At 41.2% G+C, this 12,702-nt stretch overlaps 2 protein-coding genes across 25 annotated transcripts in view; one reads left to right on the forward strand and one right to left on the reverse strand.

Annotated features, from left to right (window-relative positions):
* Positions 1-8,229, forward strand: part of LOC110987743 (calcium-activated potassium channel subunit alpha-1-like) — a 79,812-nt gene extending 71,583 nt beyond the window's left edge. For all 24 annotated transcript variants that reach the window (XM_087129806.1, XM_087129813.1, XM_087129808.1 and 21 more), the window contains 4 exons: positions 2,284-2,388; positions 3,448-3,578; positions 4,183-4,377; positions 4,722-8,229. In XM_087129806.1, the coding sequence (XP_086985932.1) occupies positions 2,284-2,388; positions 3,448-3,578; positions 4,183-4,377; positions 4,722-5,150 (860 nt within the window). In that variant the 3' untranslated portion in view covers positions 5,151-8,229. The remainder of the gene's footprint in view (positions 1-2,283; positions 2,389-3,447; positions 3,579-4,182; positions 4,378-4,721) is intronic.
* Positions 8,230-8,247: 18 nt separating this feature from the next.
* LOC110989161 (protein FAM241B-like) lies at positions 8,248-12,117 on the reverse strand. Its single transcript, XM_022253368.2, has 2 exons — positions 11,790-12,117; positions 8,248-10,784 (listed from the first exon to the last, which is right to left on the reverse strand). The coding sequence occupies exons 1-2, from the start codon at positions 11,883-11,885 to the stop codon at positions 10,401-10,403; spliced, it is 480 nt and encodes a 159-aa protein (XP_022109060.2). The 5' UTR covers positions 11,886-12,117; the 3' UTR covers positions 8,248-10,400.
* Positions 12,118-12,702: the final 585 nt, after the last annotated feature.

Here is a 12,702-nt window from a genome sequence, read left to right on the forward strand (position 1 = left end):
TTTAACTTTTAAAGTAATCATGTTACAGTGTCAAAGTCACTCTCCCATATTTTGTTCCGGTTACATGAGCAAGTACATGTATGATATTAGTGAAGAGGGGTCTTTGAACCGAGATGGTTGTCTTTCTCCACGCTTCGGCCATTTCATTGCTGTGGTACTTCACTTGTTGACATGTGGAACAGGTTTTTGTGGTTCTGGTCTGGCACCTTTATGATTTTCCCTGGCACCTGAATATTCTTGAGATGTATTCAAAGCCCTCTTTGGATGATTTTCTTGCAGGGCGCTGTTTTAAGACTTGATAGTCACACAAGGTGGATTTTAAGGGGGTTGTGTTATTAATCTGCATGCCTTGACAAATTTGGATAACGGCAATCCATGCATTTTTCATCACATCTGTGTATTATCAATACAAATAGCATTTTTTTTGGGTAAAATTCTGCTGCAGCTGCCGAATCACGGCATACATTACCATCTCAATAAAGCTTAACTCTTCAAAGGTGGTCAATTCGATTACTGTTGGAAGGTCACTGTATTCAAGATGTTGGGTTGTCTTTCTGGACATGGTTGGGTTGTCTTTCTGGACATGGTTGGGTTGTCTTTCTGGACATGGTTGGGTTGTCTTTCTGGATGTGGTTGGGTTGTCTTTCTGGATATGGTTGGGTTGTTTTTCTGGATATGGTTGGGTTGTTTTTCTGGATATGGTTGGGTTGTCTTTCTGGACATGGTTGGGTTGTCTTTCTGGACATGGTTGGGTTGTCTTTCTGGATACGGTTGGGTTGTTTTTCTGGACATGGTTGGGTTGTTTTTCTGGATATGGTTGGGTTGTTTTTCTGGATACGGTTGGGTTGTCTTTCTGGTCATGGTTGGGTTGTCTTTCTGGACAGGGTTGGGTTGTTTTTCTGGTCATGGTTGGGTTGTGTTTGTGGGTATGGTTGGGTTGTTTTTCTGGATATGGTTGGGTTGTTTTTCTGGACATGGTTGGGTTGTTTTTCTGGATATGGTTGTGTACATTTTTTGCAGAGATGTTGTGTTTGTGTTTTTCATCAGTTCAGAATTATTCCATTCTGCAGTTCCCTCTTTTTCTTTTCTCTCGAGTTGTACAAATGTCGATCTCTTGTTTTGTGTTTTTTTGTCGAGAGGCATGTAAGGGATGATGAACAAAATGCCGATTCAGTTACATTACCCCCCCACCCCCCCCACTAAATCCCACCACTTCCCGCTAGCAGCTTTAGCTGTCGTTGAAACCACACACCCAGAAGTGAAATGCCATCTGAGTTCAGCACTCCCTCCTCCATCAAGTTGTGGAATGCATGTTGATGTGCCTGTATGTCCGAAGGAGACACTAACCAACGCTCCTGGTTCAGACTTGGCCATATTTATTAACCTCTGTATGACACGCGTGCATGGTAGTGAAGTAACAGAGAGTATGCTTGTATAGGGTGTGACGTGCAACACACTTTGGATACTAACTCTGCGGAAGCATATGGTTCATCACATTCATGCATTTGTGCCCATCATGGGGGGTTTAATTCATTGGACAGTAACAAACTTCAAAACATTAAGGAAGAATTGTAGGCATAGAAGTGGTCCTGGAACCAAGTTATACCCATTTTGCCAGACTGTTTTTTAGCGAGAAGATGAAACTCGCCAAGGTTTTTAAAGCCTGTGCGCAATAAAGCCAACCTATACCTCAGGCACATTTTTTTGTAGAACTGCACCACCAAGGAAGCTGAAATGTATTGTGTATGCTTATAATATTTGATGGGGTCAACCCCAGAATTACTTTAGGTTTGAGATTTTGTGAAATTAATCCTTAGTTGAGTAAGCAGGTTTTAGCGACCATATTATGTCGATACAAACTGTAGATACGGGCATGCAACTTTCCTCGGATCAGCCGATTCCCTCATTTTTCACTTAACCCTCTTGTCATTAAAAATTGAAAAACACCATACAAAGTCTTGTAAAGAGTTTCCTTGGAGTTACCTTGATTGTTGTCAAAGTCCAAATTGCATGCCTGTGGATAGATGGCTAGCAGTAGGATTTGTAATTTGATCAGGGTTCTCTCATAAGCGAGTACCGACGCTTGTGCGTGGGTACCGACGCTTGTGCGTGTGGTCAGAACTCAGCACCATGCACAGAATGGTCCAGTAGGAATCCAATAAATCTAATAAATGCTGTTATCGTCACGAGTGTCTGGTTAGACCAAGTTGAGTTCTGGTGCTGTTGTTCTGTTGTGTTTGGTGCAAGGCCTTCAACTGTTTTTATGCTAACCATTTACCGTAGCCATCATGCCGATGCATCTTCCTGGAATAGAGACGCCTGTTCTCGAGCAGCCTAGCAGGAGAGGCTCAGCAGTGGGCGCTAATGTCCCAATGATCACTGAACTTGGTGAGTATATCCTTCACTGACTTCACCTAAACAAGAAATCAGCTCATGGAAGCTTTCCTTGATTCGTTTTTCAATGGAAATCCCTGATCAGTAAAGTCCTTTTATGTTTTGGACCCTGAATGGAATGAGGTACTTCATTGTCAGTCACATGCTGTGGATTTGACAGACTTACGTTGGACAACTTTGTTCATCTCCATCAATGAAACTGTGGCATTCTCTACAGTTGTCACGTAGAGCTTGTAACTCGTAGATCCATGCTGACGGACAGTCCCACCACCCTTGTTGAGGACAAAACATTTTCCACGCGGGATGACACAATTTTTTTGTTTCTGTGAATAAACCGTCTTGTAGTGCCTACCATTGGGTTTCATTCCTGAAAGCCTCAAAGGACAGACCTCTGTAATAATGACACCAAACTGTTTTTAATACCTGTGTGCTTTCCTGCTGTGCTTGATGGACGGTAGGCCTCCACAAGCTCCATCAGTACATGGGCCTGTCGCTACATTGTGAATTATATTCAAGGCAGTCACAAGTTATAGAGTACCGAAGTGAATACCTTAGTGTGTAAAAGGCATAAGCGCGCGAACCAGCGTGTGAACCAGCGCGCGAACCAGCGTGTGAACCAACACGCGCGCGTACTCCATTCGTTTGCACTGCACTTTCTGGTTCACAGTGACGTCACACTTCGGTACTCTATTCACAGATTACGGGAGGCTGGACTGTCCAGTTCTTTTTAATAGTTTTTTGTTTTTTTGACTGGACTCTCTGCTGTTGATTGATGTGAGAAAATTCATCTGGATGACATTTGATTTGTTTTTAGTCGTAACAACTAGCTTTACATGCCATAAGAGGCATTTAACAATGTTATTTTTGACTGGGCAAGTAATGAAATATTCATGTTTGAAATGTTTGAATTGATTTTATTACGTCAGAATACTGTGATGTGTTCATGCCCCAACGTTCCAAGTTAGTTCAGTGTTTCTGCTGGACGGCTCTTGTGAATTGCTTGCCGTTCTTTCCCAGATGCACTCTCTCTCACCCTTTGATTTTCTTCTTCAGTGAACGACTGCAATGTCCAGTTTTTAGATCAGGATGACGAGGATGATCCCAATACTGAGCTGTACCTCACGCAACCCTTTGCATGTGGAACAGCATTTGCCGTCAGCGTCCTGGACTCCTTAATGAGTGCTGTAAGTACTTTCAGTCCCTGCTCCAACCCTTATAATACTTCGCACCTGCCAACGGTGAATAGTTAGAAATCGGAACACCCATTGTAGGAGTCCATAAAACAAACAGCCACACAAAAAAAGTGTGTACGTGTAACAGCTGCCATTTTGACGTGGCAAACTGCGCCCTCTTTTTTTGCAAATAGCGCCCTCTTTTGCGGGGACTTTTTCTTTTTTTTTCCAGGGTATTGTATTTTTCAAGTTAATCGAAACAAAACAGAATGTTTTGATCAACAGTTTGTGCCTGCACTGTTAACCCCTTCGCTGCGGAGGACTGCTACTACCGCACCATTGTGTGAGGATTAGTGTATACCACACATACAGTCTATTCACCATGCAGCTGCTGGTTCAATGGGGCCTGCTGCTGGACAGAGCCCTCCATTCAGGGCATACCACAGCCCAGCAGTCGCGGTCAAAATAATCCCGCCGTGAAGGGGTTAAGATACGCTGTAAAGTAATATAATTTTAAGGTTTGTGTTGATAGAACTTTCAGTCGTAGATGTACATGCTATTGAAGCGTCGTCTGTAATGATGAAGACTTTTGAGACACCTTACGTTATTTTTACAGACGTACTTCAACGACAATGCCCTGACCTTGATCAGGACATTAATTACAGGGGGCGCCACTCCCGAACTGGAGCAGATCCTAGCCGAAGGCGGTGATATGAGGCCAGGGCTCAGCATTCCCGACCTCCTAGCCAATCGAGATCGGTGCCTTGTAGCCCAAATACCGCTCATAGATGGACCCTTGTCCTATTTTGGCGTGAGTAGTTCAGTGTTTCTGAAATAAGGAATATTTGTCCTTTCTCAAGCCTTGAATGATTAGAGGGATCTGGAGTGTTCAGATGTTTGGAGTGTAATTCTGATAAGGCGATGTGTGTTCCCTTTCGTAGTATTGATTGTATCATCCTCATTCCTTCCATTTTCCAGAAGCAGTTGTGTTGCCTGTGTTAGTCACATTAGTTTATCTCTTACATTAAGTTCTTTTATGGCCAGACTTTGATGCCCCCGTGCCCGTTTTTCACCAGTTGTGTATGCTGTAGACAACTACATGTGTGTGAAGAAGTGGATATCTCTGTAATAAAATGATGACCTATTTCTTTCCAGGACGGAGGCATGTACGGAGACCTCTTTGTGGAAGCTTTAAAAAAATTTGGCATGCTCTGCTTTGGCATCTATCGATTCCGAGACTCAACCCTCTCAACAAACACACCCTCCTCCAAGCGCTACACCATCACCAACCCACCGTATGAGTTCCCTCTCCTGTCCACCGACCTCATTTTTGTCCTCAAGCACTTTGACCCCAGCCCGTCCTCGTCGAAGGCCAGAGGCCAAAGTTCGGGGGGCAACGGCGGCAATGGAGGGCAGCACAAAAAGAAGAAGCGGAAGGGGAAAGACAAGGAGCGGAACGAGAAGAGGGACTCCGGGGAGGGCATTGAAATGACCCCCCAGATGCCCCAGCGCCACACGGTGCAAGTGCAGAACAGTAATCCAAATGGGCAAAATCAGTCGCCAGTCCACACAACAATGTGCTGATCCGAATGTTGAAGGGGATTACGCCCTCGAAAGCCAGATACATCACTACATGATCTATGTAGCTTTACCAGTGAGCGCATTTCTGGCATGCCTCCTGCACTGTATAGGAAAGGGCGAAGGCTATGTTAGTGGCAGAAGTGGGATATCGTGAAGGACCACTCCAGCAAGCAGCATTAATATACACGTAGTGTCTTTAGTACCGGGCCATCATGTAATTTATATTCAACTTAAAAAGTTATTTCTTGTTCATGTAGGTAAAACGTAATATTCTCCACACATGCATGCTGGTAAATGCATGATTTTGAAACTGAAAATAAATTTGGCTGGTGAATAGTGTTTTCCCACTGCACCATGAAGCATTTTTACATAACTCGTACTTGTTCGTACATGTAACAAGAGACTCTTGATCTTGAAAATCTTTAATTTATATGAACAGTACCTGATCATTGTCTTTGGTGGCAGGGTATTTCCCATATTTATGAACTGTAAAGGTCTTTTTGGCCAAGGATTTATTTTTTATGACTTTAGCAGTACTGGTGTTTTATACGGTAGGTTCATCTATTTATTTCTTCATGAATAACTTCTGATTTTCTGTTCAACTTTTTGTTTATCACTTAAAGAACAGTATTTCCAAAGGAAGAAATTTCATTGCGGCTTGTTTTTTGGTAGTTGAGCAGTTATTTTTACAATATCACTAAATACACGATTTCAGCCAATGTTCCTTTGATGCCAGATTGTGGAACCCTCCTTGGGCATTTTCCACATCTTGATTTGAAAATGGAAAGTCGCATTGTGTTCCTGTTATCTGTTGTTCCTGAGGATTTATTCTCTGTGTCCCATTGAGAACTAATCTCTCACATTCACTGTGGTCAGATGTAGATATTTTGTTCTGAGAATTTTTGTAGGATGGTTATTAAATAGCTAAAACTTTGGTGGTCAAACCTGCTACATAAAAACAGAAACACCACATAGAACTGTTGCTTCATTGCTAGTAATGTGAAGTTCATATTTGCTGTGGTTTTTTGGGAGTCTCTTACTGCGTCATTTTCTGTAAATAATTGGAACTTTGCATCAGGTAATTAATATACATGTAGTATTACTGGCTGAAGATCATCTTTGAATATCTACTTAATGTTTGAAGATAATCAGTTGTGTGCCTTGAAAAACCATTGCATGAAGAAATGCTGGACAAATTCCTAGCGAAGTTTATCCATCCATGTAAATAAGAAATATTACCTTAGCTTTGTTGACAAATGTCTGCGAAGGGTATTTGTACATTCAGGTCTGTCAACTGAACTTTTTTCAGGGAAAAAAACGGGAGGAATCTAACTTAATCACTTTGGCTGCATCCTCATCTCGTCTAGAGCTAGGTCTAGGTCTTCGCTCCATTGGAAATGTGTGGAGACGCGCAGACAGTAGACCTAGCCCTAGTTCTGGAAGCCTGTTTCGAACACCGTCTTTTGACTGGGCAGGCACGAAACCCCGAAGTATGGTTTGTTTAATGTGCAATGCGATTTCATTGGAAGGTTGGCCCGGTGACAGCTTTATATTCTAAAAAATACATTGTGGATGCGGTCCACCTTAGGTTAAGATATGATATCAGTGCTATCCATGTTAATCACCTTTAACTCTTTGGTATAAACAGCTTCTTATATTTCTTCTTATTGTATTATCATGGTAACATTAATGTATCCAAGACTGACAATCAGCAGTTCATAGTTTTAAACCAGTATTGCCAAAGTGTGCCCCCGTGTTCATTGAAATAAGAGGTTTGATGCCATATGGCAAACAGAATTCTTGGTAGCATCAGTCGGTAAGGCCACACTTTCATGGAGCACAGATCTCAACAAATCAGTAAAATTAATTAGACTTTCTTGAAACTGTTTGTTTTCAGCAAGAAAATGGAGATGGAGGGGAAATGGAAGTAAACGTAAAACAAACTGGGAAATTCTTTCTTGCTTTTTTAGGTGTGCCTGCACGGACCAACTCTATGGAGCACAAGTGAAAGAAGACGAAGATCCTTGACAAAACTCCTGTGATGGAAGAAATTTCACAAAGAAAAAGTCACTTTTCCTTTTGTTTTATTAACTGTCTTGATATGGAAAATATTGGGAAAAAGTGAAAGATAAAAATTACGTAAATCGCCGGATCACAAGCCAGCTCAACATGTACTTTTTTTTGCACGCCAGAACTGTAAGTACTGGTTACTGTTTATGTAATCAGTCCGTGTTTAGTAAAGTTGCTTTCACAGACGTACTCTTCTCTGCCATATCTATTGGCCACGAAATTCCCAATATGTTTGCCGTACATGTATATGTATCTTCTACGAAAAATGTGGAGAGTTTGTGGCCAGATAAAGTTCAGACAGCCCAATTCTTTCCTGGTTGTGTGGCGATATTTTAACAGTGAAATTCATATTCGTTTTGGTGCTTTGATATTCATAAGTTGGCAGAAAAAATTTTTTTGGGGGGGGCCAAAAAGAATTCAGTGGATCCATAATCCATAAAAGTGTGGCCTTACGGATGTTAACACGAGTCATACATTATGATGAAGGTTCATCGTGATGCTTCTGCTGTGTGCTAAATTTAGTAGCAGTCATGCACAGAAAAAAAGTTGTTTTGAAAATTGTCCTTTAAAGAAAAGCATGTAACTGGTAAATTAGCTTAGAACTGGTTTATTAAAGTGAACTGATTTTAGGGAATGTTTTCTAGCCAAGACAAGCACGCATCTCATGGTATTAGTTGCAATTTAGTCACAAAGTTAGACGGAATGTTACAAAAACATGTAAAAACATGAAAAGAAGAATTTATCCCTTTCAAAAAATGATCTCCCAACAAAGGGGGGTTGATTCCTGTTAAGTTGCTTTTGTATGCTGTGTTGATAAATTATGGATACATAACAAGTCTATATATATATGGAAGACAACAGAAAAGTTGTAGAGTGACTTTTTAAAAAAGGCTTGACTCTGCAAACATTATTTTCTATAGTCTAAAAGGTTTGCCTTATTGTTCCTCTCCGAATTTTTCAAGTGCAGACAGAACTTTCAGAATTTAATAAAAGCATTGCAAAGAAAACCAAATACATGTACAGTAGTCTATTTTGTTCGTGGTGCTATTTCACATGTATTTCATGAAGAGAGTTTCACTAATCACCAAGTTCAAATAAGCCCTTAAAATTTAATAAAATTAAGTCAGGGTTGTAATGACTCGACTCGATGACTTGACTTGTCTGACTTGAATCACAATTTTTTGGTGAATCGAGTCCCGACAGGCAATGAGTCAACTCGAAGACCCTCATCAGAAGACCTTTTGAGTGAAAGTTTATAAGACTCAAAATCCCCCAAAATAAAAAGCAACTTCTTGACAATAAAATGTTTGTAATGGCTTACAGCACTGGTTGATAATTTCCACGTAAGGTGGTGTGATCACATACAGAGACCTTAAAGGAATTTTAACTACCATAACAATGAACTTTTCTCTTGTTTGTATTCATCTTATTGTGTATTTGTGATGACTCAAATTGACTCAAAACTAAATAACTTGACTTTCTGCCTAATGACTCGACTTCAGTCACTGTGGTACATGTACAATGAGTCACTGTTCCAATGACTCGACTCAATTGAGTCACAACAACAAGCGACTTGTTCCACCCCTATTTAGGTACATGCAAGTCTTGCTCTGTTCCAGTAGTTTGGTTCAAATTGAAGTTTTGCATAATGAAAATTCTAGGAGACTCAATAAAGTAACCAAAAGTTCCACACGCTTTGCAAAATGGCCCCAGTGAATGCTAGAAGTTCAGTGGGACACACTTTGCAAAATGGCCCCAGTGAATGCTTAGAAGTTCAGTGGGACACACTTTGCAAAATGGCCCAAGTGAATGCTTAGAAGTTCAGTGGGCATACATGTATGTACAAGTACAGGCTTGTCTGACATGTTTACTGTACAACCATGACGGGAAAAAAACGGGACAAGGTATTAACACACAAGTGCAATGATGTGGCAAAAAGACAGAGTGAAAGGAAACACCAAGGCAATTTTTGTTTTGGTCGTCTTCATTTCCTTTCTTGTGTAAAGCATCTAAAAAGCACCCAAACGAGCCTCGACCCTCAGAAAGGCCTTGACAGGTTAATCCTACTCCCATGATCAAATGAAAACAAACATCTCCAAATTTTTTGGCCACCCCAAAATGATTTTGCCCCTGCCCCCTCCAAAAAAGAAATGGTTCTGGATCCATCCTTATCCACATTCCTTGCTGAAATACATGTCCACTGGCTCAACATTACTGTTTCATAGCCTGTCTGGAAACCACCTTTCAACTCTTCACTCTAACTTGCACTGAGATGAGACAAAAGTCTCGCATTTCATGGGATTATCCTCATAGGATTATCCTTCAAATTTAATGATGCATGAAGACAGTTTCTAGAGTGATCTTTTTCAACAAAGTTTTCTGGGATGTATAAAAACCAGTCTACTCATTTTTGCTTTGTGCAAATGCTCTTACTAGAGTTAAGTACAGAACTGAAACTCGTGCAGTGAAAGACCTAAACTTTCCCTGTAGGATTGACCAAAATCTGGATTCAAACAAAATTAGAAAAACTAGGTAAATCTATACAAAAAGGACAGACGATACGATCTATGTAGATCCCTCCACTCACTTATTACATTGAGATTTAAATTGAAAATAAACTGATTAAAATTAAATAAAACTAAATATATTTTCTAAAACTCTCTGGGCAGCCAGGATGGTAAAATGCTATTCCATGTTAATGTAATGTTAAAAGAGTTGGTAATCACCATGGATATCACAGGCAGTTAAATTTGTTTACATGGATGATGTAAAGAAGTGTAATGTACATGTACATGTCTATTCATTCCATGTTAATGTAACAGACACGGTGCTATCACACAAGTACCTTTTCTGCAGTCTCTTGTTAACTTTCACCACTAGAGGGCACCACCACTGCTCAACACATGTCTATTGTCATCTGTGACAATGTAGTGCATGTACATGCAGTGACCTACATGTATATGTATGGACAAACAGATGCTCAACATTTGATGCAGCCCAGCAGGCGGACTCCCTTACTGCACTGCTTCAGTTAAAATGTCAGATGTGTCCTATCTGGGCTACAGTAGCTGGTACATGTACATCTTCCCAGGCACAACTGAAAGAGTAATACATGTACTAACTGCCACAAAAAGCAGTGTGTTCAGTGAAGGAATGATTTGAACGCTGACAGCGCTGATCAGATCATCTGTGTCGGATCACCCTTCCAGCTCTATTCCTCCGTTGTCCATCCCCACTTCCTGTGCTACGGCCTGCACCACCCCATGCGCCACCATTTTCACCACTGCCACTACCACCGCCCCCAGCCCCACCGCTGAGCTTCACGACAGCAAACAGGATTCCAGCGAACAGTAAGCCAGGTAGTCCAAATAGAAGCATAGCCAGGAGGAATCCCACCGTGACGATGGGCTGGATGGCATATGGTCCAAGGTTGAAGCATGGAATGCCCAAATTCAGTAGCCGTTGGTTGAGTGTTTCAAAAATGGAGATGCCGTGCCCCTGGTATCCTGCGGCCCCTTGGCCATCGTGGCCATACTGGTGAGGATCTGCGTTGTGCTGGATGAAACCCTGGCAAAGTGAATGAAAGTTATGCTTGAAATAAACTGCATGCAGTACATTGACAACTTTCGAGTCAACTTGTACCTTGGGCGGCTCATACCTTGGACGACTCGTAGCATGGGCAACTTGTACCTTGGGCAACTCGTACCTTGGACAACTTGTACCTCGAGTTAAGACCACTCGTACCTTCACGTTTGCAATTTCATCGTAACTTTCTTGCTCTTCCTTTTCAGCATGTTTACGATCAGATTTGACAATTTTTTTTTTATCAAGAAAAAATCTTCATAAATCTCCTGGAGAGATCTCGAGCCCCAGCATGATTTTCTGCACAGCGCCAGTTGCCTGACCGCGTACGCACATGCACAATGTTGAGGAAGTGTAGTCACAACGGCAAATTAGGTGACGAACACAATAAATCAAATTATTGTTCAAGTTAATTACAACAAAATAAGCTCTGGTTTCTGTGAAGGTACGAGTTGTCTCGTACGCAAAGGTAGGAGTTGTCTTTACTGGAGGTACGAGTTGTTCAAGGTGCGACTCGGCAAAGGTACGAGTTGGTACAGTTATGTTGAGTTGATGGTACGAGTTGTCAAGGTATGACTGAGTTGACCTGTTCCCCGTAGACAAATCATCATCCATCTCTGAAGTAACACTAAGCAGGTATGCTCATTGCTTGGCAATTATGAACACCTTATGAAGAGGATAACAATTACCAGCAGCTTGTACTCATAATGCCGCATTCCAACTCCCACTTAGGATCTACTCTCAGTCTGCTCTAAATGACTATCTCAGTGGTACACCCCTGAATTACCCTTGCAAACTGCCGCAGCAAACAATGAGTATGTTGGGCGCGATCTGTCAGCACGATCACATTGCATTTCTACAGCATAAATTTTTCACAAAAAATCTTATAAACTTGATACACCTGTACACGAACGTTTTATACACTTTATGGCAAAGTTTATGCTCATCTGCGTTATATTTTATGCTGCACACTGTACACATAATGCTCACCATACGAGGACCTGATCTATTTGGAGCATGAGGAGACTGTCGTACTCGAGGGTCATCATCTTGGACGATGTCACCATTTGCCAGAATCCTCACCATTGTGATGTCCAGTAGTTTTGTGTCAGGAATGGTTGGTAAGATTTCTCCAGAGTGTCCTCGATGCACAACACGAAATGCCGTACCTCTCAGTTGGTATTTTCAGTCAGCTTCATAATTTTCAACAATGCTGTTCGCAGCCAGGGGAATTCCGCACTAGGCCTAAAAGTATGTAGCCTACTCAACTGTTCTGTAAACTAGGAAATTCTGTCCAGAACCTACGGAGGCCGGACAGTGCAAGGGATTTATTTGATAGGCGAGTGAAAACTCATTATCTGGCGGCCGCCAATGCCCACTTTCATGCATTATAGGACGGCTGCTTAAAGTGACCATTGATTATTTTACTGCAGACCTTAAGAGCGCGATTTTAGGTTTCAAATATCTCATTTTCATTTTTTTTATTTGCTATGAGACTTTGCATATTCATGAGCGAAACTGTAATGTCATTCCAATCATCCACCGAAACCTTAATGTTGCATTGAGTTGTGCACAAAAAAAGGCTGGGATTTTATATTTTTCGAAAATTTCCATATCTTTGGCAATTTATTGTTGCATATGTTGGCAATAAGCCAGCAGGTAACCAGTAACCTTTTGTCACAAATGTTTTCAAAAGAGCAAAATTGGATTCAATACTCTTAACTCTAAAAGGGTTTCAAACAGTTTCCTTACGTTGAAGAAAGTGTAAAAGATCCAAAAATGTGAGTCTAAGAAAAATTAATTTTATTGCCTATTAAATTTCTGGTAGTCGCCAATCAAAATGTGGGCTATTGAAGTCAAGGCATTAGTGCTTTATAAGTGGTAAAAGTTATGTGGTGGTCGC

Source organism: Acanthaster planci, linkage group LG19 (assembly GCF_054643075.1).
Source record: "Acanthaster planci isolate LZ-2023a linkage group LG19, COTS_SCS, whole genome shotgun sequence".
NCBI classification, from domain to species: Eukaryota; Metazoa; Echinodermata; class Asteroidea; order Valvatida; family Acanthasteridae; genus Acanthaster; species Acanthaster planci.

Coding starts and splice junctions, on each gene's coding strand:
- LOC110989161 (XM_022253368.2), bottom strand. CDS start 11,885: ATGGTGAGGATTCTGGCAAATGGTGACATCGTCCAAGATGATGACCCT. Junction 10,785..11,789: donor ATAGATCAGGTCCTCGTATG/GTGAGCATTATG, acceptor TCACTTTGCCAG/GGTTTCATCCAGCACAACGC.